This window comes from Schistocerca gregaria, chromosome 8 (assembly GCF_023897955.1).
Source record: "Schistocerca gregaria isolate iqSchGreg1 chromosome 8, iqSchGreg1.2, whole genome shotgun sequence".
Taxonomy (NCBI): domain Eukaryota; kingdom Metazoa; phylum Arthropoda; class Insecta; order Orthoptera; family Acrididae; genus Schistocerca; species Schistocerca gregaria.
The window spans coordinates 255,655,693-255,682,471 of record NC_064927.1 but is presented as its reverse complement, the minus strand read 5'-3'; the positions used below and the strand labels follow the sequence as shown (position 1 = coordinate 255,682,471).

Below are 26,779 nucleotides of genomic sequence, written 5' to 3'. Positions count from 1 at the left end.
GCAGTAACCAATCTAACAACTGCGCCAAACACTTGTTGTCTTATATAGGCGTTGCTGACCGCAGCGCCGTGTTCTGCCTCTTTACATATCTCTGTATTTGAATACGCATGCATATACCAGTTTCTTTGGCGTTTCAGTGTATGTGTCCTGTGCTGTCGGGATCCCCGCACTGCAGTGTACAGTTTTTACGGGGATAATCAACTATTAGCAGCTTTGAATTGAAATTAATAACGCTGTTTACGTTGACTTTCCCATAGTTTTACAGTTTTTAAAGCATCAGAAATAAAAAATTGTCGTAGTAAACTTGAGTTTATTTCGGAAGTTACAGGAATATATATACATTACTCTTGGGATAGTTTGCATATATCTTCAGGCATTTGCCAGTTCACTTCTTTCGCCATCTTCATGACACTCTCCTTTAGACCGAAATAGCCTGTTCTCAATTGTGCTGCCCTTCTTTGTGTCCGTTCAACGTTAGTCCTCCTTGATGTGGGTCCCACATATTTGGCCAGTAGTCCAGGACGTCTCACATGAGTGTTACGTCAACAATCTCCTTTGCTGACTGAGTGCATTTCTGCTAATGAACCAAAACCTGCTACCTGCTTTACCTGTGACTGAGGCTATGTTATCGTTGCATTTTGTATACCTATAAATTTTTAGACGCTATTATTTGTATGAGCTGATCGATTCCAGTTGTGACTCATTGATATTATAGTCATAGGACATTACTTTTTTCGGTTCGTGAAGTACAAAATTTTAAATTTCTGAACGTTTAAACAATTTGCCAAACTTTTAGCTCTTATCAAGACATGACTAACAGTTAGGTTAGTTATAATATACGAGGCGCGCTCAGTAAGTAGTACAGCATATTTTTTTCTGAAAGCAAGTTGGTTTTATTCAGGATTCCAATACCCCATATTAATTCCCACCCCTTTGGCTACAAAACTCTACTTTTCAACATAATCTTCTTTCAATGTGAGGGCATTACGCCAAGTTTCTGGGAGCACCTATATGCCCGCATGATACCACTGTAATGGTCGACGTCGGAGCCAATGTCTTGCAGCATCATTAAGCTCACCATCATCCACATGCTGCTTCTTGTAGAGTGCATGTTTCATTGGGCGGAAAGCTGTAAGCCCCGGAAGGTGCGAGATCCAGGCAATAGGGAGAATGAGGAAGAACAGTCCAATGAAATTTCTGAGCTCTTGTCGGATGCGCAGACTTGGATGAGGCCTTGCATTGTCAGGGAGAAGGAGACGTTCGTTTGCATTTTTGTGGCGACGAACAAGTTGAAGTCGTTTCTTCACTTTTCTGAGAACAGCACAATACATTCCCGATTTGATAGTTGCACCATGAGCAAGGACATCAAACAGAATAACCCGTTCAGAGTCCCAAAAGATGATCGCCATGACTTTATCAAGTGACGGCGAGGCTTTAAACGTCTTCTTCAGAGGACCGTTGGTGTGGCATCACTCCATGGACTACAGTTTTGTTTCCAGTTCGAAGTGATGAATCCGTGTTTCATCGTCCGTGGCGATGTTCGACAAAAAATTTCAGCCCCGTATCGCGCAAGCAATTCCGCACAGATAATCCTCCGTAGCTATTTATGGTCTTCTGATAGGCGGCGAGGAATCCAGTGGGCACACACTTTCGAGTAACCCAACAGATGGATGAAAGTGTCAGCACTAGCAACAGAGATATCCAGTCGGGAAGCGAAGTGTTTGATTGTGATCCGTCTATCACCTCGATTGAGAGTGTCCACACGTTCCTACATTGCAGGAGTAACAGCTGTGTGCCGCTGGCCGGCACGAAGAAGATTGGAGATGTTTGCGCGATCTTTTGCGGTGAAGACAGACGCTCGCCAAACAACTCACATTGCTTTTCTTCAGTGATAGATCTCCGTAGATATTCTGTAAGTACTTATGAATATCATCGATGCTCTGGTTTTCCCTCGAAAGAAACTGAACGACAGCTCTCTGCTTGTAATGCACCTCCGATACTGACGCCATTTTGAAGACCACGTATGGTGCCACCACCTATGCGAACTTCATGAAACTATTGGGGCTGAAGCAGGAATATTCCACAGTTACTGTATGCATGGTTTCCTCCTCATATGTCATGCCCTAGAGCCATCTCCTACCATAGTAACTGGTAATGTGTCCGATTCACTTTTCTTGTTGACTCACCTTATAGTGGCTCTGATACAGAGTTTTACACAATGGTTGAGTATTCGAATCGAAAGCTTGCCGACACGGTATTTTCTTACGGAAAGACAAATGCCCGGCAGGCATTAAGATTGTCAGGACACCTATACCCCTGACAACACTCAATGTTTGCAACGGTGTTTCATCATTTTTCCGATACAGGGACGTTTCAAGAAGCAGGAAATCATGGAGGACGTACCCGAAATGTGTTAACACTGTGGAAGGCGACCGTCATGTCAGTACCAGGCACTTACAGGATAAGCCAGACGATCCTTTGGAACATTCTCCACGACAGTTGTTACTAACGTTGTCGCTTACAGCGTGTGCAGGGCTTACTAGCGACGGACTATCGGGAGCAGTTTTGTCGCTGGTTTCTTCACCAGGCAACCACGAGTCCTAGATTTGTATGACCCATCCTATTCACGGATGAGGGCGTCTTTACGCAGAGTGGTAACTTCAGCTTTCATAACGGTCATCTGTGGAATAGTATGCAGAATACCGATGGTATGGTGGCAACGAATCATCAGCATCGATGCAGCCAGAATGTGTGGACCGGGATAATTGGTGACTGTATTTTGGGACCAGTCTTCCTTCCACTATCGGCGTTCTTGAGGATGACTGTGCCTCCTCTGCTGGAAGCAGTACCATTGGTGATTCGAAGAGTTATGTGGCTGCCACATGATAATGCTCTACCTCACTTCGCCATTAACATCCGGAAGCATCTCAATCGTGTCTTCTCTGGCCAATGGCTCAGACGAGGGATCCAGCTGTATGGCCTACTCATTCACCAACCTTTGCGATTTCTTGTTATGGGGCCATCTCAAAAGCATCGTGTACACAGAGCCCATTCCAGATGGGAGCAGCGTATTCATACTGCCGTTGACACTGTTCGGATGTAGCCTGGCCCATGTGAACGTGTGAGACACAACATGCTACGGTGCACACGTAAACCATTTTCAACACATACTCTTACTGTGGCTGCATGGTACAGCGCTTATTAGACTGCAGTCTTTGTAACAGTGTCTGATTGAATAAATGGTCTCTTCCATGAAAACCATGCATTTCTGGATATAAGTTCATTAGAGCTTTTTTGTTCATCGATCATTCCCTTGAGTTTTTGCAAGGTGGACAAAATCACCCTGTATATTAGGCTTAGCCAACCAATGGGTAGTAACATTTTATTATGTTATAAGGAAGTACAAAATGTGTCGTAAAATTTTGTTCTGTCTTGCGGTGTAAGCTTTGTGATTTTGTAATATGATCGATTTTACTCTTTAATGTGCACTGTAATAATTTATAATCAATTTCGAGACAGTCTGCAGAAGTCAACGCCTACAACAGTGGGCAATTGTCATTTCTGCTTGCCGGTAATTCGAGCCACAGTAGAAATATGTATCTGTCGCTGCCTTTCTTTTCCCATTTGATGAAATCAAGAGAAAGAGCACACTTACGCCCGAAGCAGGTTGTGTAGAGCGCCAATTTAAGGCCGCTTGATGCGCCACGTTCAAAGGGGCAAAAGAGGTGCCAAAGTGAAAAATTTGTGTACACAGCATATCATAAAGATAATTTCGAATGTGTGGTTATAATTGGTCGCTGACTTTGACATCAGATATGATCCTAATTAGTAAAGGACCTGAAATTTTGCTGTCACAAGACATCACGCAGCTGCCACACGTAAGAACCCGAGCCACTGCGCGGCCTTCACGGTTCAGTAGCTCGATGGCAGTGCTGCGTCGCGACACTGGTGCAGCCGAGCGAACCTTTTGCAGAACAACCCACAGTAGGAGTGTGGCTTAGGACGGCAAGCGAGTATGTACTAGGGCCAGAGCTCAGCGGTGGAAGCGACCTTTGGATTTAACCGCACGCTGTGACTGCCAAGGTGGACGGCAACAACAATGAACAGGGGGTTAGCCGTAGACATGCGATATGGCGAGATGGGATGCAGTTTGCTTCAGGGCTGTCTTTTTACGGAAGCAGGACCTAGAGACAGCGGGATTACCTGTGTGAGTGTGTTACTAGACTGGACTGTTCTCTTGTAGCGAAGGTCTGAAGTGGTGTGTGCTGCTGTGTGTAATGGGCGAATTCAACCTGTTAAGCACACATTATAAGATCTGTACTGGCTTTCAAACTGTGCTTCATATCTGTCATCTCTCGATTCCCTAAGTTTTTCATATGTATATTCTTTTGGCCACTGTATTTGATATCATTTGATTTTTCATTATGTTCTACGCAATCAACTCACTCCTTATTTAATTGGCACATTGCACATGATGCATATTTGGATTGAATTTTTATTATGAAAAATCTCTTAAAGATTTGAACTACAATTTGTTCATTTCATAATGGGTTTGTGAGCAACTTTTAATATGTGTGTATTTTTAATCCAATTATTAATAAGAAGCACCACTGAGATACTTCGTGTGTTTTCACTTTAGTGAAATTTCATACTGCTACATGAGTAGCTTCGCATTGTGAGTAAATTCTTCTTGTTGAATAGCTACAAAGCTAACTTGTTTGTCCATGCTATAACCATTAATTGTAATTGTCTTTTCAATTTCTAATACATGCTATTTTTATGAAAAAGTAAATATTCAGAACTTGTTTAAATTAGATAAAAAATTATTTCAGCAAGGAGCAAGAACCACTCACAGCTCAACCCAGTTAACTCTCCCTAGAGGCATAGAAATATAAACTCTAGCTGGAATAAAATTCCAACCAATGCCTACAATAATAAGTGTGAGTCGCACAAATGGACAAAACATCTGAACTGTCTTCTCAAGCCCAGTGTGTTAAGCAGACATTCTATATAAATATGAACCTGGCCCTGTAAGGCAGCCGATATTAGGTGTGGATTGTAACAAAAATAATTAGAAATGCTGCTATCACATATCTAGACTGCATGAATTAATAAAAGTGAAAGTTTGGGATCTATTCTAGAAATACAAAACAGCTACTCCCTTTTTCATCCTACATATAATTTATCACTGTGCGTTCAGGGGTCAAGTGATGCACAACAATCATGTTCAATTAGTTCCAACAAAATATTTAACTCTTGGACATATTCAATTGGCGATTAGTAAATTCGTTATATCTACATATGAAATTTTTATCACAGGCAAGAATGATTAAAAATCTTCATCAGCTAACTTACATCTACGATTGCGTAGCTGGTCATTGCACTGAGTTACTTGTTAAACTAATGAAAAACTCTCATGTATTGAATGTGAGGATAAGTTAGTATCCTAGCTTTTCATATTCAATAGTCAAAGTGTATGCGAGTTAGGATGAGCAAAATCTCGACTCAACATTTACTGCGGCCTAAAGTGCGATGGTACTTTACCAAGCAGGATCTGCAGCGGCGTTTCTCTGTGCTGGATCTGAAATGCTAATTCCCTACTCTGGAGTTGACTGAATTCACTCAGTCTCAACTTTCCTGCATTCCGCAGAAAGTTAATTTTTCTCTAGTCAAAATAGTGGCTGCTGTACTCGCTAAGGGTTGGAGCGACGTGCACAATTTATTTACCCTCAAAAGTTCAAAATGGCTCTGAGTACTATGGGACTCAACATCTTAGGTCATAAGTCCCCTAGAACTTAGAACTACTCAAACCTAACTAACCTAAGGACATCACACACACCCATGCCCGAGGCAGGATTCGAACCTGTGACCGTAGCAGTCCCGCGGTTCCGGACTGCAGCGCCAGAACCTCTCGGCTACCACGGCCGGCCCTCAAAAGTTCCCGCAGTAATAATTAACTACCTCTTTGCTATCTGTCACCACGATACGTGAAGCATATCGTCCACACTTCGCAGAAGCAAAGCTCTCAACACCCTCACTTTTTTCCACACACTTGTGCGGTCTGGCACGAGACGAGAGAGATTCTAAGAATTTTAGTTGTCAAAATGCTTTTATATAATGGGGCTCTCCCCACCATGTCGCATCTATGTCGCCCAGTCTTGTTGGAGGTGAATTTTATTTAAAAGAATGGTTCAAATGGCTCTAAGCACTATGGGACTTAACATCTGAGGTCATCAGTCCCCTACACTTAGAACTACTTAAACCTAACTAACCTAAGGATGAAACACCCTGGCAGATTAAAACTGTGTGCCCGACTGACACTCGAACTCGGGACCTTTGCCTTTCGCGGGCAAGTGCTCTACGATCTGAGCTACCGAAGAACGACTCACGACTGGTACCCACAGCTTCACTTCTGCCAGTATCTCGTCTCCTACCTTCCAAACTCTAACCTAAGGATGTCACACACATCCATGCCGGAGGCAGGATTCGAACCGCAACCATAGCAGCTGCATGGTTCCAGACTGAAGTGCCTAGAGCCGCTCTCCCACAGCGGCCGGCTGAATTTTATTTTTTTGCCTTGCCGCCGCCTAGCCCTGTTAAAGCCGTCCAGCCACTTACCCTTGATGCCGGCCGTATTTACGTTAAAGGGAACAATGTATTGTTCTGGCCTTATCCTTTTCTGCGCTGAAGCTTGCTGTTCTCTTGTTAATTGGGGTTTTCCAATGCCATTAACCACCTGCTTCGTTCGTCTCCAAAATCTATTGGTAGATATTGTTTTGTTAGTTTTCGGTACATGAGATTACTGCAATTGCTTTTTGTTGGCATAATATAATTCTTATTTAAAGAGGATGTCATACTGTATCGTACTGTCATTATGGCTCAAGCTCATGTAAGGTCCATAAAATCCAGGTGCCTTTCACAAGTAATACAATACTGTTTCAACACATTACATGTTACAATTTATTGCCGAGTTTCTTCAGATCTCACATACAGCTTACGAGGCTGAAAAGTGTCTTACATGTAATGTCTGAGTATAAAATTAGACCTGTCCCAGTTTTTACAGTGAAAGTTAAATCATTTGTATATTATGGAACTAAGAAGCCAATCACTGAATTAAAAAAAGAAATTTTATATTTTCGGTCTTTCCAGACAGCAATTTTTTTTTGAAGGATGGTCAGTGAAACAGGTCGAGTTTTTTTGCTTCCTTTGAAGGTTTTTTAAGATCTCAGGAATTACCTTAAATAAAAATTAACTGTTTCTTCTTTTGATATTTCTGTTACAGTGGAATGTCTATGTAGAACTTATTTTTAAAGCTCTTATCCAAGCCCAAGGAAAGATAACTAACGTCTGAGGAAGGGCGGCAGGGAGTCGCTAAATGGCATGTCACTTCTGTGAAAAAAATTTCCCCAACCGGCCTTAGTTCCGGTTCATGATTTTATTTCGATTTTATGGCTTTTCCTTACTATGTAAGTGGAGCTCATGAGAGTTAACTGTGACGAGAAGTTTCAGCACCTTAAGTTAATGTTGCTCAGAATGTGGTCTGAAGACCATGGTGTTCAGCACATGTTAGTGGTTAAATTAGTGAAATAAAGTTCTTTTCACATATTAAATGGAAGTAAAATAATAAGTTTAATAAAACGTCAGAAGATATTGCTGAGTAGCGACTCGTCAGTTCATCAGTGCTACGGCGTCCGAGTGAGCATAAACTGGATCGGCTTGTGGTGTATGGGTAAACCGTCAATAGCTCCAGGGTCGAAAGTATCCCGACACTCGAGTTTAATGCGGAGCTGACCGCTAGACGTCACGCAGGCGGACGTGCCAGGATATAAGAAAGTGGTGAGTATAGCGTTGTCAGCAGAGAAACAGTAATAACAGCATAAGGAGTCAGTTAGGATGTCACCTGACTAAGAAATCCATGAGGGACATTTCAACCCTTCCAAGGTCGACTTTTGGGGATGCGACTGCAAAGTGGAAACATGAAGAAACAACCACAGCTACGTCCAGGTGGACTTCTATTGACGGGTAAGGGCCGTGAAACATTGCGGAGGTTGGTTGTAAAAAATCGCATGAAATCAGCGGAAGGAACCACTCAAAAGTTCCAAAGTGCTACCAGCTAAAAAGAATGAGGTACAATAGTCGAACAGCTTCTCAAACTCCACACATTTCTGTATTCAACACTAAGCGATGCTTGAGGATGTTTAAAGACCGACGCCACTGGACAACTGATGACTGGAAACGAGTGTTTTGAAGTGATAAATCACGTTATACCCTGCCGCAATCCGATGGAGGTGTTCTGGTTTGGCGAACGCCTCGAGGAGGTTAGGTGTCGTCACGTGTAGTGCCAACAGCGAAGTTATCAGAACGTGGTTACGGTATGGCAATATTTTCTGTGGCTGCAGTGTGGTCTCATCGCGCTGAAAAAAATACTAAATGGCGAGGAATATGAACAAATTTTATAGCAGTTTAGAGACGACGAGTAATTGCGTCAGCATGACAATGCACCCTGTCATAAAGTGGCAGCTCTGAGGCAGTGGTTTGTGGATAACAACATGCTTGAAATGGATAGGGCTGCCCAGAGTCCCGGCATAAACCCAACGGAACACCTTTTGGGGCGAGTTAGTACGTCGACCGCACTCCAGGCGACAACGCCCAACAGAATTCACTTCTCTGGTTCTGGATCTTGAGGAACAGTGGGCTGCCATTCGTCGACAGTCATTCAGACACCTCACTGAAAGTGTCTACAGCAGACTTCAAGTCGTCATAAGGGCGAACAGGGGCCGCACCCCATGTTAATGGTCACTAGTAAGTGTCCGGACATTTTTGAGTGCAGAGGTTCAGGCGGCGCCTTACCTGGTGGCAGAGGCAGTCGTAGCCGCCACCCACTCGGGACTGGCAATGGCCATGCCCGCACAGCTCGGACGCAGACGCCGCCCCGCAGTCGTTACTCCTCTGGGTGCAGTGCAGGCCGAAAAAGCCCTGTGCGCAGTGGCACCTGCAACAAGCAACCGTCACTGCTGCTTGCGTACGGAGTACCTAACACATTCGGCAAAAATTTGTGTCATCATAAATCCAGGGTGCAACTTGTACAGAAACGAAGCTGCAGTTCAAGTGCGTGCTTGGGATCAGTTCGAGGAAAGGAGTTTGAAGGATTACTTTAGTTTCATGGAGTGGGGAGGTCTGGAGGAAGCACATTTTTTTACAAGAGAAAACTCAAAACTACTGAAAAACTGTATTTGTTACTCAGCGAGCATACTAATGCTACTGCTTTATAATAATTACCTACTACCTACACCTACGAGAGTAATTCAATTTTTTTCATTTCATTGTTACTTATCTGATGGGTAATAGATATCTGTTTTAAAATTTTCGATTCTCACATTTTTCGTAACAAAAGTGTTGGGGATACTGTGACAACACGAGTCACAGCCTCCACTTAATTGTTATAAATATTTGTTCAGGTTGTCAGAAATATATTTGCCATTGTATTTGTGTAGTGAACAAACCCTATGTAGCTTGCAGATTTGACTTCAGGCAAGTGTTGCGAGAAAGGGGCTCTGAAAGGTAGGAGCAGTGATTCTGCTGCCTGTTGCCACGAGGGCAACATGTTTGTACAGTATGAGATAAGCCATTGTCTTCCAATGAATTTGTTCTCTACAATTTGAACTTTAATTCAACCTATCACAACAAAGGCTTAAACGTTTAACAATTCTTATTTGAGAAACTGAACGAGAAATTCACAATTAGGATCATGGCAATCAGGCTTCTGTGGTATTCGAACCAGCTTTTGAGTGGAAAAGGAACATTGTGGTGTAGCGTAAGCTCGGATTAGAGGAAGGAATCGGCTGTAGCCGTTTCAGAGCATCTATTCAGACATTTGCTTCAAGCGATTTGACAGCACAGAAAACTTAAATCTGCAATGGCGGACGGAGGGTTGAAACCCGGTCCTATTCATAGTGAATGTGTCATCAGCCAGCCTATATAGTCTTTGCTTCGAAGATTGGTTTCATGTAGCTCTCCACGCTAAACTACCATGTGCAAGCCTGTTCATATCTGAATAACTACTGCGACCTACATCCATTTCACCTTGCCTACTGCATCCATGCTTAGATCTTTCTCTGCAATTTTTACTCCCCGCACTTCCCTCCATCAATAGACTGAGGTTTACTTGATGTCTCTGGATGTGATGTGTTCTATCAACCGCTTAATTCGTTCAGCCAAGTTGTAACCAGGGCCAGTTCGAGAACATTTTTGCACACAAACGACTTATCATTTGGCGCCTGCCGCCCTCCCTTACCTCCCCCCCCCCCCCCCCAAGACACACACACAACCTCCTACCCTCTCCATCATAAACCTTCTCCCATGCCAGTTTTCCGAGCTAATTCTGAAACAATCTCTATAAAAATCTTGTGCTTGAGTGCCCCTCTCAGTTTGCTTCCCAAGTGGCAGCTTGTGTCATTTCGGCCTTAAACCTTAAACTGGCCCTGGTTGTACCACAAAATTCTTTTCTCCGCACTTTCATTCAGTACCTCCTCATTCGTCGTTCCGTCTACCATCTAATCTGCAACATTCTTCTGTAGCACGACATTTCAAAAGCATCTAGTAATGCTTTGTCTGAATTGCTTATTCTCCACATTGCGCTGCTGTAGTTAGTTAGTTTCAAGTTCCATTCACATTGCAAACTGACTTGTAAATATGGCAACATGTTGAACATTTATAAATTCTTTTGTTTCTTATTATTATCTGTTATATACAGGATAATTCAAACGTAGCTGTACACACTTCATGGGTGTAATGTATGCCTCAAAATAAGAGTAAAATGATATATAAAATTTTGTCTGGAATTGTTTTATTTCAGATTTATGCAGTCGAGTAGGGATCACAAGTGCAACAAAAACGACGCACAATTAATTCTTCTCTGAAAGCAAACAGGCGTAGGGACCCGAGATTTATCACACCTACGTACTGCACATATACCGTAAAACATGCTGGAAATGATGTCCGTCTAGATGAAGACAGTGACGTGCTCGACGTCTTAGCGCTCTTGGAATTTTGCAGGATCTGTTCATCTTATTCTGTATAGTTACACAGCTATTTGAATTCACTGCTGTAGTTGAGCTACACTCTCATTTGCAACACCATAGACGAGCTCCTTGACATGGCCTCGAAGGTACTCATCCAGGGGGTTAAGATCTGGAGATGCAGTGGGCCAAGCAGCTGGTCCACTTATCGGGATAAGCAACAGTGAGATGCTATCTTGCCTCGCAACTGAAATGTGCAGAGGCACCGTCGTGCATAAAAAATAAGTTGGTTCGTGTAGCGAGTGAGACACGAAGCAGACCCAGTTCATGTCGCAAAAACTGTCGATGCACTCTGTCAGTCAGGTGCTGTGTAATAACATGCGGTCCGCGTAATTGACTGTCCACTATACCGTACTAAATATTCACTGCAAAACGATGTTGATACCCTCATACTGAAGTTATGTGAGGATTCTCATTCATTCATATGTTAAGGTTATGAGTCTTCCCGAGACCCGTACAGCTAAACAGGCTCTCATTCTGTATACAGTACCCGTCGACAGAAACATGGACCATCAGCAAGGCGCTCGAATAATCACTGACAGAAATTCCTGATGTCTAGGTAGTCCACAGATGTCAGCTCCTGTACCTCCTGCAGGAGAAATGGGTGGAGTCGTTGCCTCCAAAGTAAGCACCATACAGTTGATTCAGGAATCCCTAGAGTGGCAATTATATGGCGAGTACTTATAGTAGGATCTTCATGTATCATTTCCAGAATGTTCTCAACACCCACTCCATCCATCTGAGGTCGACCTAACCACGTCGCATCACAAATGCCGGCCGTGCGGAGTGGCCGAGTGGTTTAAGGCGCCATGTCACGGACGGCGCATTCCCTCCCACCGGAGGTTCGAGTCCTCCCTCGTGCATGGGTGTGTATGTTGTACTTAGCGTAAGTTAGTTTAAGTAGTGTGTAAGTCTAGGGACCGAAGACCTCAGCAGTTTGGTCCCGTAGGAATTCACACACATCTGAACATCACAAATGCCATATTCCCCTAAACGCCTGTGCGTCTTGCTGCTCAGGCATTGCCGTAAAAAAGGTGCATATCCATGTATTAATTGTCTGAGTACACCACTGTGCCATACACAACAACTGCAGTCTATGAACTACCAACAGAATGAATTTGGTTCTGCTACACTACAACAGCGACATAGAATACAAGAACCAACGCAACAGCGTAGACGTACGTACAAAGCAACATCAGGCAATTTGCAGGCGAACAAGTTTACATTAATCTGTGATCTTACGATGTTAATCAATTTCAAATGTTACCTAGAGAAATGTATTCCCGAATTTTCATTACTCTATATCAACTGTTTCTTAATGGTGCGATTTTCTTCCGTCAGTGTATTATTTCCTCAACATGTGTTACGCTTATCAATTATGTAATACCTCTAGATGCGCAGAAAAGAGTATGTTGTGTCTTCTTAAAATTCAGAGTGAGACTATTCGCAGAAAACCAGTTAATGACACTACTAAGAACATTGTTTACCACTTATTCTGTTGCTGTATATATGCTTGGTTTGACTACAATAATAGTGTCATCCGCAAAAAGAAGTAATTCTGCTTGTTGTGTATTGGACGGAAAATCGTTTATAAGGCTACACTTCGACAAACGCCTTCAGGAAAGATTCCTAAAACCGGTACTTAAATTTGTGTTAGATATTGAAAACTTATCTTTTTCAGAAATGCTTTTCGTGTTATAGACAATCTGCACTTTATATCCTCTCTATTTTGGCCATCATCTGTTACTTTGATGCTTTTAGCGTCTCATTTCGAAATCTAATTCACTCAGCATCAACATATTTAAATCCACTTCATACCATTACCCTTGTTTTACTTTTGTTGACGTTCATCTAATAAACTCTTTTGAAAACACTATCCATTTTGTTTAACTCCTCGCCCTATTTCTTTGCCACATCTGAGAGGGACCTCAGTGTTTTTATTTCTCCCCTCTAAACTTTAATTCTCTTTCTAAATTTCTCCTTGATGTTCTTTTCTGCTTTCTCAAAGTACAGACAGCATTTCTATAACCTATTTCTAAGATTAGTCGTAGCGTCAGTATTCCTTAGTGTGTTCCTACGTTTCTCCAGGCCTCAAACTTCTTACATTTCTTTGGACCCCAAACAGGTCTTCGTTGAGGTCGATTTTTGTCGATATTTGCATTCCCCTGTGTAAGTTCCACAACGGGTTCTAATGTGGGCTAACCAAATGGCAGGCAAGATTCATTTGTAGAGCACTGTGAAACAGTGGTTTGATGACGTTAGGGATAGATTATTAAACATTTTTGCGGCTTATACTGGAGTGTAGCCTATATGTGTGTGTTTCATTCAAAGAAATTGAGTTTTTCTCGTGAAGTGGCTTTTTCTTTAATGTTGCCTTCAATACTCACTCATATGTGCCTGGTTTGTTAATGCAGGTAGCTCCATTTTGACATCCCAGGTCTGTTCCAGCAAAATTTGCACATTCGTTGACGTCAACATCACAAAAAGTACCCTGAAATCAAAAATGAGGATGCTTTTTGAAGAAATTTGGAAGTAATAATTGTTTATATAGTATTAGACAAATTAAGAATAATAAATGTTGAGTACTCTTACATAGTGTACAGTATACACCTAAAAATCAGCCAACGTTCTATTATTATTAACAATTTGTTTAAGAAGAGAAAACAGACGCATGGCTTGGCTATATACTGAACCGTAATACCACCACGCTTCGGTAATTGTCACATGCGTAAAAGATAGCATTCTGAAAAAGATCAGTCCACGTAGTATAAAGCCTTATATGTACAGTGGTTAGCAAAGCTTAGGGCAAAAAGGAAATTTCGCATGATGTGTCACTGCCAAGTAACATAGCTCGATGAAACCTGGACCATAAAAAAAAGACTGCTATAGCATAGTACACAGGGTAACTGAAAGAAGTATAAAATGTAACGAACAGAAATGACTCTTCCATTCTACTCAAAAACAATTCTTACACTGAAGTCATCAGTCCACAGGACATTACAAAAGGTGGGACATGATTGTTAATATTGTGCGTGACCGCGATCACCACGAACGGCAGTGCACGCTTTGTAACGCTGTTCCATGCTGACCAAAAGATTCGTAAGGAGTTCTTGTGGTAGTGCATTCCATTCCTCCACCAGCGCGGTTGATAGTTGCTAGTTGGTCTTTGGTGAATATGGACGTGCCTATAATACGTCTCTCTAACGTATCCCTAACTTGCTGCTTGGGATTGAAGGTGAGCTACTGTGCTGGCAACCACTAAACCATGAGCTTACACAGCACTGCAAGAGCTCGACAAGGAGACAACACTTCCTCGAGACACTTCCGCATTCTACAGTGTTGCCAAATCATGCATATTGGCGGACTTAGAATTCTGAGGAGCGACTGATTTTATTGGCTGCATTAAGTGAACGACGGCCGGCCAGTGACGAGGTTTTATGTCTAAGACTGTACGTGGAAGAGGACTGAGGTAGGGAAAGCAAGGAGAATTGCCAAGACCTGTTTGGAATAGAGGCAAATGCTCAAAGACAGAGATGAATGTCGAGTATTTCCGGCTGCCTTATGCTTCCATAGTGAGCAAAGGAATTAAGTAAGTCAAGATGATGTAGATATTATATCATGCGGTGACTCTCCCTGCTGAAACAAGGTTTCACAGTGAAGTTGTGTGTGTGACCCAGTCGGTTGACTGGAATCATGCAGTATGATGGGTCGCAAGGAGACATGACAGAATGACAGAGATACCTGGTTTGGACTTGCCTATAAACAGACTGTGAATGAAATGCCCTATTTGTTGGTGTATCAACGCTGACTGTTCAACGCTTTTACATGTAATAATGTATCTCAGACGTGTAAAAGGTCGTAAGAAATATGGCCGTAGAAACATCTTAATCGACAGTAACTGGAGGCAGGTTTTTCAGTGACAATCGGTTTTAAACCCAATATGGACTGCTATAGTCAGTGTACACAGATCTGTCTCAATGTTTATATGAGAACGCTGTGAAGGGAATCGAATGCAATGGATATTTGAAGTCGATTACCTCGAGATGGCCCCAAAGCAACATATAACGCTGCATATGTTCAATGTACTGCTGGTTCATAGTGTCCAACGGGCCCAATATTTCGGCTCTGAGTCATGTCGCCATCGTCAAGTGCGCTGTCGGGCTGACCTTCTGGGGGCGCACGGTCGTTCTTATATCCCCTTCCCCAGCGAGTCGTTTTGTACGCCGTTCACATCCGAGAGCGCGTTTCACCAAACTTGGAGATGATCGCATTGGCGTCCATGGCCGGCGATGCGCGGCAGGATGACCCGGTTGCGGTAGTGTGCGTGTAGCTCTTCCGTTCGCCTGGCTACCAGAACGCTGTCTTCGTAATTAGACCCAGTGGTGGTTCCCAAGCCTTGCTGAGATTATAGTCATAGCCCCAGTTGGTGACGTTGTCGCTGGTGCGTCAGGGCGTCACTGGCCACATACATCGACACGATCCCTCCTTGGCTGCTGAAAAGGCCCTCGGGCAGAGACTGCGTACAGGACGGCTTGTGGCAGCACAGGGGTATAAGTCGACAGTGCACTTCCAAGAGTTCAGCACACAGGACAGTGGTGACATGTCTGATCGCCGAAATATTGTGCCCATTGGACACAACCGACGAGCAGTCCACCTGTGGACTGTTCGACCAGGCGAACACAGCTTTTTACTTTTATGTCAACTAACTCGGGCCGCGGAATATTTATTACTTGTTTTCAGTCCACAACGGTCTGGTTTGTCCTGTTAAACAAACCTAAAAAATAAAAAGGGAGCAACGTGACAACCCGGTCACGCAGAAGGGTGATTACAAGGCCTGAAACAGTAGTGGAAGCTGAAATCCGACAACCAGACGCATATGTTGTTATTGTTGCCATCTTAATTCCAAAGACTGGTTTCATGAAGTTTTCCATGCTAGTCTGTGTTATGAAAGCCTCTTCATATTTGCAGAACTATTGCAACCTACATCAATTTGAATCTTTTTACTTTATTCAAATCTTGCTCTCACTCTCCAATTCCCCCACCTCCATACTTCCTTCTTTACCAGAGTGACGATTACTTGGTACCTCAGGATACAGTGTGTCCCTGTTCTGTTATAGCTGTCTCTATGAAATATAAAAGTCATAAATTACGTCCACAAGATCACTGCACTTATTCAAAATACTGACCCCCCTGAATCAACACACAGTTAAATTTTCAGAGATTTTTGAAAGAGTCATTGTAGTCCTTTTTTTTTGGAGTTGCATTTAGTACTGTGTAAGAATTTTCATGGATGTACTATAACGCATCTTAATAGTGTCCTTTTATTTCCAACTTCTATTTCGAGAACATCCACCAGTCTGCTGAGGTAAGGTCTGGCGAATACGGCGGGTGGCCCAGGACAGCGAACCGTTTGTTGCCCTAACACTCGCGCACGATATTCGCCTCGAGGGCGGGGGCGTTATCGTGGAAGAGTGACCAGAAACCTGCCTCTCGATATTGGGGTCGAATTCGACGAATTCACTGGTTGATGTGCTAGCTTGAAACAAAACCTGATGTTACCTCATTGCACCACCGCCATTTTCCGACTAATATCAGACATGTGCTCTTACTTTCGCAGCTATGACGCCCGCTGCAGTGATGCTAGCGTTTTGACTTTCTACGCAGAAATCGCTGATGCTGTTACTTTCGCAGCTATGACGCCTGCTGCAGTTTTGAACTTCTACACAGAAGTCGCTGAAACTAAAAGCACGGTAACGCCGCAACTCATCGCCAGATACCATCCCGGTTTGGAATTACTACAAGCTGTCCTAAAGGAATTCGGTCATACTGTGTATATCTATCAATCGATACCTTATTTTACTGATTTGCCACCATTTTCCGCCAATTTCATTCAGTGCCTCTTCGTTAATTATTCGATCAATAGATCTAATTTGCAACGTTCTTCCGTAGTACCACGTTTGAAAAGCTTCAATTCACTCCTTGCCTTAACTATTTATTGTCTACGTTTAACTTCCGTACAAGATTACGCTACATGCAAATACTTCGAACAAAGGCTTCCTAACACTTAAATGTATGAAATTAAAGACTTTCCTGATGTATAGATTTTTTCATAACATTTCTGGTAAACTGCTGGATGTCAGCAACTTGCCGCCACAATATTTTGGCAGACAGTCGTCTGGCCATCTTCAGCTGTATACTAGCCGCAGTACATTGAGGTCCATTTTTTAAAAAATCCCGCTGGCGCATGCGTGGTGTGCCGAGTAGCCGCTGTGCTTGCTTTGCTTGAGCGCATGCGCTTCTGCTGCAAGTCTCTGCGCTGCCGAGAGCGTCCTCTGTGGTGAAAACTCGCCTCATCGATGTCAGGTCCATCATTTACACGCGGTAAAATCACAGAACGGCGCCGGCTACGCAGAGCACGAATCTTTTCTATTTGAAACTGCCGTTCCGATTGATAATAGTCTCAGGCAGTCGTATTTCTACTGATTCACAGCTAAAGGAGTTCCAGAAGTTTGAAGTATGGATAAAAAATTTTTGTTGCATTGTATTTCATCGAATGGCCAGTAGAGATACAGCGTTCTATTATAGGTGATTTAATGTCTTGGAGGAAGCGAGTGTACCACAATACAGTTCACTTCAGTGATGTCAAGCTAGTGGACGCGCTCCTACAAGCCTGCAAGGAAGAAGTAGATCAAAGGTAAATATTTCTATAATTTGGTAGATACTTTGACGACAAAAAATACTTTGGAAGCGGCCTTAGTGAAAACTGCTATCGATGTCCAGTGTCTCCCAGTTGGCAACTAACGACACAAAAATGTGTGCTGAATAGCGGGCTGAGCCCCTGCATATGCGGCTACCACACTTACAGACGTGAACTGCGGGCCAGATACGTTTCCTGCCACGAACTACGAGGGCTATTCGGAAAGTAAGGAACGATAGGTCGCGAAATGGAAATCACTGCCAAAATCAAACTGTTTTATTTGGAACAGTTAGCTACAACTTCCAGCATTTATGTCCATAGTCGCCGATCCGACTTAGACGTTTGTCGTTGCGTTGTACCAACTTTTCAATACTCTCGTTATAGAAGGCAGCCGCCAGAGTTTTCCGCCAATTCTCTACGCTGGCCTACAGCTCGTTGTCTGTGCCAAAATATTGTATTCATTGCCAGCGGTTCATGTGAGAAGAAATGAAACTCAGAGGGAGCAAATTACGGGGTGTATTGTGGGTAATCAAACATTTCCAATTGAAAAAGATGCAGGAGCATCTTCATTGCCCCTGCAGAATACGGCTGAGAATTGTTTTGAAGAAAAAAACGCACGACCGTTCTGTAATGTTGGCTGCAAAAAAAAAAAAAAAAAAAAAAAAAAACCACTCCCGAATAGGCCATGAAGACTCAACGGTACCGACCGGTTGTAACACCATAGCTCTATTACTCCACTGATGTTGTTTGCTTGTGTTTTATTTAATGTTATATCACTGAGCTTCTGTAAATGTATTTGATTGAATTGATAACACAAAATTGTATACTCCTTTCTTTGTACAATCTTTGACGTCATGATTTGGTTCTTTGCAAAGTAATGTATCTGTCATTTAAATTCTTTGTCCCATTTGGAGGGAACAAATCTTACTGTATATAATTGTAATTTCTGTGTGAATAATTTTTTTTGTAGAAATGTCAATATGTGCAAATATTCTGTTTTATTGAAAGAATATGGTTGCTGATCCTCACTTAGGGTTCTTAGTTAGTTTGTATGTAAAAGCTGTTGTAGTTCCCCTCGGGAACGGAACTGTGTAGCGCGCGCAAATTGTGGTTGGCCTAGGTAGAAAAGGTGGAACAAGAATCAGTCGGGGACGAGCCACCAAATTGTGCACTGCCATGTAAATGTTGCATACTGTGCTGGTTCCGAGAGAGGTTTTTTTCTGCTACTTACCAATGTCTCGGATGGATGGATAAATAGCTGGAACTATTCTGAAAATTGTATCTATCATCGCCACCAAGAAATGACAGAGTCCAGCAATTCTACCTGCAATTCCACCTACCGACATGCAATCGCCACCACATTGCGCAATCACTGTAATGGAGCACTATAGCAATGTACAGTGAAGGATCAGCTTAATGGATGTGTCAGTGTGCTCAAATACACTCCTGGAAATGGAAAAAAGAACACATTGACACCGGTGTGTCAGACCCACCATACTTGCTCCGGCCACTGCGAGAGGGCTGTACAAGCAATGATCACACGCACGGCACAGCGGACACACCAGGAACCGCGGTGTTGCCAGTCGAATGGCGCTAGCGGCGCAGCATTTGTGCACCGCCGCCGTCAGTGTCAGCCAGTTTGCCGTGGCACACGGAGCTCCATCGCAGTCTTTAACACTGGTAGCATGCCGCGACAGCGTGGACGTGAACCGTATGTGCTGTTGACGGACTTTGAGCGAGGGCGTATAGTGGGCATGCGGGAGGCCGGGTAGACGTACCGCCGAATTGCTCAACACGTGGGGCGAAAGGTCTCCACAGTACATCGATGTTGTCGCCAGTGGTCGGCGGAAGGTGCACGTGCCCGTCGACCTGGGACCGGACCGCAGCGACGCACAGATGCACGCCAAGTCCGTAGTGCCGTAGTGCCATAGGGGATCGCACCGCCACTTCCCAGCAAATTAGGGACACTGTTGCTCCTGGGGTATCGGCGAGGACCATTCGCAACCGTCTCCATGAAGCTGGGATACGGTCCCGCACACCGTTAGGCCGTCTTCCGCTCACGCCCCAACATCGTGCAGCCCGCCTCCAGTGGTGTCGCGACAGGCGTGAATGGAGGGACGAATGGAGGCGTGTCGTCTTCAGCGATGAGAGTCGCTTCTGCCTTGGTGCCAATGATGGTCGTATGCGTGTTTGGCGCCGTGCAGGTGAGCGCCACAATCAGGACTGCATATGACCGAGGCACACAGGGCCAACACCCGGCATCATGGTGTGGGGAGCGATCTCCTTCACTGGCCGTACACCTCTGGTGATCGTCGAGAGGGACACTGAATAGTGCACGGTACATCCAAACCGTCATCGAACCCATCGTTCTACCATTCCTAGACCGGCAAGGGAACTTGCTGTTCCAACAGGACAATGCACGTCCGCATGTATCCCGTGCCATCCAACGTGCTCTAGAAGCTGTAAGTCAACTATCCTGGCCAGCAAGATCTCTGGATCTGTCCCCCATTGAGCATGTTTGGGACTGGATGAAGCGTCGTCTCACGCGGTCTGTACATCCAGCACGAACGCTGGTCGAACTGAGGCGCCAGGTGGAAATTGCATGGCAAGCCGTTCCACAGGACTACATCCAGCTTCTCTACGATCGTCTCCATGGGAGAATAGCAGCCTGCATTGCTGCGAAAGGTGGATATACACTGTACTAGTGCCGACATTGTGCATGCTCTGTTGCCTGTGTCTATGTGCCTGTGGTTCTGTCAGTGTGATCATGTGATGTATCTGACCCCAGGAATGTGTCAATAAAGTTTCCCCTTCCTGGGACAATGAATTCACGGTGTTCTTATTTCAATTTCCAGGAGTGTATAAGGTAATTTATAACTGAGTTTATGCACCTATCTTGATTTTTCTCCTTATCATAACACCTCTCAGGTTCCTCTCCGTTTGAACTAAAGTGACTTCCGAGTGTCCCTACTGAAAGAACATTAAAGACCAGTGTTTTTGTTAACTAATGCCTCTTGAACATAAAAAAAGAAAAGTTAATGAAAGTAATTTTCCTAATAAAACTGCTTATTAATGTATTGTTGCCAACTTCAAATTAAGAGTTCGTAAGACTGAGGCTTATAAAGTTTTGCTTCGTAAATGATCTCATTACTGCCTGTAGTAAATCACAGAAGGTGTGTCAGTATCTTACATATATGTTAATTTTGTCTCTCAATGTAGTAAGAGTGGAAAACTGCAGTATGAAATGTTATATACTCATGTTTGCTAAGTGTTGGTCTCTCTTGTGTATTAGAAATGCATATGAATAGTATACCAGGATCCACAGTTTGTCTATTGTGTTAGTGCTCGGTAATAAGTAACGGAAAGACCATTAATTATGAAAACCATAATTTCTATATTGAAATGATAGTGAGAAACAACGTTAGTGGATTCCAATTAACTGTCATTTTAAATAGTAAAGTATTTAACTGAGAGAGACTCGCTCTGAGGTAAACGCTGCGCTTCGCGATAAAAACAATCTCGATCTGATAGCAGGCACCATATCAGATACTGTAACGGCAGCAGTATTGGCCAAAATGCGTGAAACTGTTGAGGCCAATACTGCCGAAATTACAGCACTAAAAAAGTCTGTGTCTGAATACAAGAAAAAGGCACGAGAGTTGGAAGTGAAACTATCTGCCGCCACAGACGAGCTAGAACAGTACCAAAGGCGAAATAGTCTACGACTGTTTGGAGTAGCAGAAAATAAAGAAGAAGACACGGACAACCTGCTTATACAGGTTGCGCGTGAAAAATTAGGCGTCGAAGTGACCAAGGCAGACATTGACAGGAGCCACCGGGTGGGACGAAAACTACCAGGTGCTACCAAACCTCGTCCAATAATTATTAAATTTGTGTCGTACCGAAAAAGGGCTGAGATCTTTACCCAGAAGAAGAAGTTAGCAAGGACAGGGATTACAATAAGGGAAGATCTGACACACGAGCGGCTAAAGATTTTAAACAGTGCCATATCCCATTTCGGTCTTCAGAATGTGTGGACTCAGGATGGCAGAGTAATTATTAAGACTGCAGCTGGAAAGAAGACAGTCACAAACATGACAGAACTAAATAGTATTAAGTGAACCTACTCGAGCCAAAAGTCAAACTTAACACCATTTTCAAATTTTAACAGTCCTATACTCAGATATAGTCTTGTAATTGTATTAACTTTTTAATTATTTGTACCTTCAACTAATTGTTTTTGCAACTTATTAACTTTTCAATTATTTGTACCTTCAACTAATTGTTTTTGTAACTGTATTAACTTTTTACTATTTTTGTGTCTTTAGCTGTAGCCATTGCTTAGTTTTAGTTACTGCTAATACTTTTTTCATTTTCTCAGTTTATTCTCTTCCATTCTGTAATAGTTCTATTGCAATTATTTGTCTCTCCTTTAGTTCATTAGTCAACCATCTCTTCGGTTTAAATTGTGCATAACAAAAATTACTATCAGTATCACTTTAGCAAATTTCAATTTAATTCTAGCTTCCTACGATACTCTATTAAATATTAAGCTTTCTTCTCTCTGCTGGCAGCATCGGCCTCTTAAATCACTCCTCTTTCCCTTATTTCCACCCTAAGCTGTTTCAAATACTCTAATTACACTTTTCCTCTTACGACATAGGATACTCAGTGACACACAGCTGTCACCATTTTGGTCATATTCTCCCTGCACCGAATACCACTAATCCATTTTCTATACTCCCGCAACCTCAGGAAATCTCTTGCAGTCGCTTTTCTTTCGGCTCTCGCGGAGTCACAAACAGGGCGCGCAAAATCTCGGACACCCCTGGAATATGTCACTTAGCGGAAACACCGGTCAGTGCCCCTCGCGGCAGGTAGTGCCTAACAAAGGGACAAACCAGTCTGCCACCCTACTCCAGGCTGCTCAGCGGAACGCGTCCGAGCTTTTAGCAGCTCACTGCAACATTCAGTCTTTACCTGCGCATTACGAAGAACTTAGCCTCCTCTTCCACCAACTAAACTACCACGTAATCCTCTTATCCGAAACGTGGTTGAAACCACACATATCCTCTGCATCTATTCACCTCCCAGGGTACACGTTTCTTAGGGCAGACAGATCAAAAAAGCGAGGTGGCGGGGTCGGCGCATATATACGAACAGATCTCAAAGCGAAAGTCTTATGTACGTCAAATCCTGCTGAAGAAAAAGAGGCTGAATTCATGTTCATTGAAATAAATATACAAAGTCGGAAATTCTTGACTGGCGTCGTGTACAAGCCGCCAAAAATAAGCTCAATGAGTTCCTTCCAGTCGGAATTACATTCACTTCAGTGTCAATATGAACATGTCATCGTAATGGGTGACTTGAACATAGACCTGCTAAGAGACACTCCCTCCGCAATAAACCTAAGAAGATTGTTTAGTTGCAATAGCATGAACATTCTTCCATTACAACCTACACACCATACGGCGCACAGTCATACTCTTATAGACGTGATCGCAACGAAACAGACTGACAAAGTAAGAGATGTTGGTCAATCATCGGCCCCTGGCCTCTCAGCACATGATGTAATATTCCTGGCCTACTCTGTGCAGCCCCCAAGGATCAAATCGCGTTACATAACTTGTAGGAACATGAAACGTATTGACCTTGACGCTCTAACAGCCGATTGCTCAGAAATCTCATGGCATCAAATAATCAGAGAACCTACAATCGACGGCAAAATTAATGAACTTGGTGATAAACTCACTGCCCTCTATGACAAACATGCACCTGTGCGCACAGTCCGTGTAAGAAAATCTCCTGCTCCATGGCTGACAGCTGAATTACGTCAAATGATGACTAATAGGGATGCTGCCCACAGGCGTTTCAAGGCAGATCCGAAACCCGAACGTTTTGAAGAATATAGAAAGCTACGGAACAGAGTGAAACAATGCATTCGCAATGCCAAAATCAGGCACGCTCGCTCCCTCGTATGCAGCGATCTGACACCCACGACTCTATGGAAGAATCTCCGTAGCTTGGGGGTCGGAAAGGCAAAATCGGAAACTACTTTTCATGTGTCAGCTAACGAATTAAATGAATTCTTCTCTGCACCTCTGAATACCAGCACGGCTGATGATTTCCGTCCACAAGAATCCCCAAACAGGATAACTAACAACGATACCTTTCATCTAAAACATGTAACAACAAATACGGCAAGAAAAGCAATAATGAGAATCTCTTCTGATGCAATAGGTAACGACAGTATCGGTATAACCATGATTAAGAATGTTGCCGATATCTTAGTACCTGTCTTAACTGACATATTTAATTTTTCCCTCGTGAACAGAATATACCCCACTGCATGGAAAAGAAGCATAATTCGACCCATCCCTAAGGTCGAAAACCCGCAACTGCCTAGTGATTACCGACCAATTAGCATACTGCCTGCTGTTTCCAAAGCACTGGAATATATTGTTCATGACCAAATCACTGAACACTTGCATGAATTCAGTCTATATGACAAATTTCAATCCGGTTTCCGTAAACATCACAGCACAAACACTGCTCTAATTAAAGTAACTGATGACCTGAAATATGCCATCGACAATCGAAAGGCAACAATATTGACGCTACTGGACTTCAGCAAAGCTTTTGACACTGTTAACTTTGACATATTACTCAGAAAAATGCAACAGCTTAATTTCTCTGATAGTGCAATGAGATGGTTTGAAAGCTACTTAAAAGACAGACAGCAATGTGTTGTCTGCGCAAATGAAAAATCTTCCTGGAAACATGTTTCTTCGGGAGTGCCACAAGGATCAGTCTTAGGACCACTTTTGTTTTCTTTATATGTCAACGATATTTCGTCGGTTTTGTCCTCCTGTAAACATCATTTCTATGCCGACGATCTCCAGCTCTATCTCAGCGTCAGACCTGAAGACGTAAACACTGCAATCGCTCTGATGAATGATGATCTGTCTTCAGTAGTGACATGGGCGAAAAACCTGGGGCTTAAATTAAATGCAAAAAAGACGCAAGTAATCTTAATAGCCCATCAGAAATTAATAAGTTCAGATTTCCGCGAACGGCTACCTCCTATTCTGCTCGAAGGTACTCCAATACCATATCAGAAAACAGTGAAGAACTTGGGTGTAACTTTGGACGAGCATCTCAACTGGGCGGAGAATACAGTCGCAGTGTGCCGAAAAACGTCTGCTTGTCTCTATGCTCTCAAAAAGTTTCGGAACATATTCCCACAGGACTTGAAACGCCAGCTCGTGCAAGCACTCGTTCTACCGAACCTCCACTATTGTGATGTGATTCAACAAGGCATGAGTAGTGAAAACAAAAGACGGCTAGAGCTAACCATGAATGCCTGTGTGCGTTACACCTGCAACATTCGCCGATATGATCATGTTAGTGCTTCATACTCCGAGCTAGGGTGGCTGCGGCCGGACAAACTGCGTGACTACCACACTCTATGTCTACTTCACCGACTCCTCATCGCGCAAGCACCCCAGTACCTAGCTTCAGAGATTAAAATCCTGTCATACCATCATAATCGAAACACGAGGTCACTCTTATCTGGTATCCTAACTGTGCCCACTCACGAAACAAAAACTTTTGCAAACTCCTTCTCAGTTGCCGCTGTCCGCCTCTGGAACAAACTGCCCCTTACCTTGAGGAAAATTCAATCTCCTGTTGCTTTTAAGAAGAAGTTGAAACATTTCCTACTATCATCCGCATAAAATTCTCCACAAAATTAATGTGCAAGGCAAATCCTCTCATCTGTCAAATAGCAAAGCTAGTGTCTCCTATCTTGCTCCTGAGATGCCTTCCTCTTCATCTATCTCTATTAGACACGCAGTCTCCTTTTCCTTTATATTTTCCTTAATTATGTTTCATCATGTCTCTCTATTCTTCTCCTCGCTTCACCATGAGTCTCCCTCATACTCCCTGCTGCCAGCACTCCTATCTTAAATCTTTCTCTTCAATAATGTATTTTTCGAGGTGTACCTTTCTCATTGTTTATCTCACTTTTTGTATTAGATGTAGTTTAACATGCCTACTGAAACATATGACTGTAAAATAAGTAGAATGCCTGGTTAGATGTAAGAGAGGGCCTGATGGCCCTAATCTTGCCAGGTTAAATAAATAAATAAATAAATAAGTAAAAATAACCTATATCCAATTAATGATTTTGCAGTGAATAGTAATAATAACGTTATAAAGACCATCCAGTTTGTGTAAGCCCTTAAAGTAATAGTGTGTTTCGGTATTTGTTAAAAAATTTGCAAATAGTTTGTGCTGCTCCAGTTGTTAGCTTCAATCTTAAAACATACGTATGTGTCAAGAGTTCACTGCACTCGCGTGTGACAAAGTATAGGTTGTGTTTATCCATTCAAGTTACTAATAACTATTTTCTTGAACGAGAATGTTAAACATTCTCTTGCCTAGTTAGGCTGGCGACCGTTTTCTTTACCCGTTAAACAGTACAGATAGGCAAAATTTATTTTGTTACTGTTCAAATATTTCCGTAATTCTGACTTTCACTTCCGATAAGCCACCTCCGTTAGATACAACACGGTCAACACTACAAAACTCCTCTCAGAGGATAACACTGCTCTGTTGCGTTATACCATAATTGCTTTAATAAGATTGTTTTATTTCACAACCTGCTTTAAGGTTATGGTACAGCAATGACAGACGTAAGTGTTATACGGTCACTGTGTCATCCTCAGCCCATAGGCGACGCTGGATGCGGATATGGAGGGGCATGTGGTCAGCTCATCGCTCTCCCGGCCGTATGTCAGTTTCCGAGACCTGAGGTGCTACTTCCCAATCAAGTAGCTCGTAGCTCCTCAGTTCACAAGGGCTGAGTGCACCCCGCTTGTCAACAGCGCTCGGCAGACCGGATGGTCACCCATCCAAGAGCTAGCCCTGCCCGACAGCGCTTAACTTCAGTGATCTGAATGGAACCGGTGGTACCACTATGGCAAGGCCGTTGGCTGTTGCC

General features: G+C 43.2%; 1 protein-coding gene across 1 annotated transcript in view; it reads right to left on the bottom strand.

Moving 5' to 3' along the window:
• Positions 1-26,779, bottom strand: part of LOC126285435 (cubilin-like) — a 780,558-nt gene that overhangs the window by 692,525 nt on the left and 61,254 nt on the right. The window contains exons 7-8 of the mRNA XM_049984824.1: positions 13,466-13,569; positions 8,851-8,992 (exon numbers count right to left, since the gene is read on the bottom strand). Of these exons, the coding sequence (XP_049840781.1) occupies positions 8,851-8,992; positions 13,466-13,569 (246 nt within the window). The remainder of the gene's footprint in view (positions 1-8,850; positions 8,993-13,465; positions 13,570-26,779) is intronic.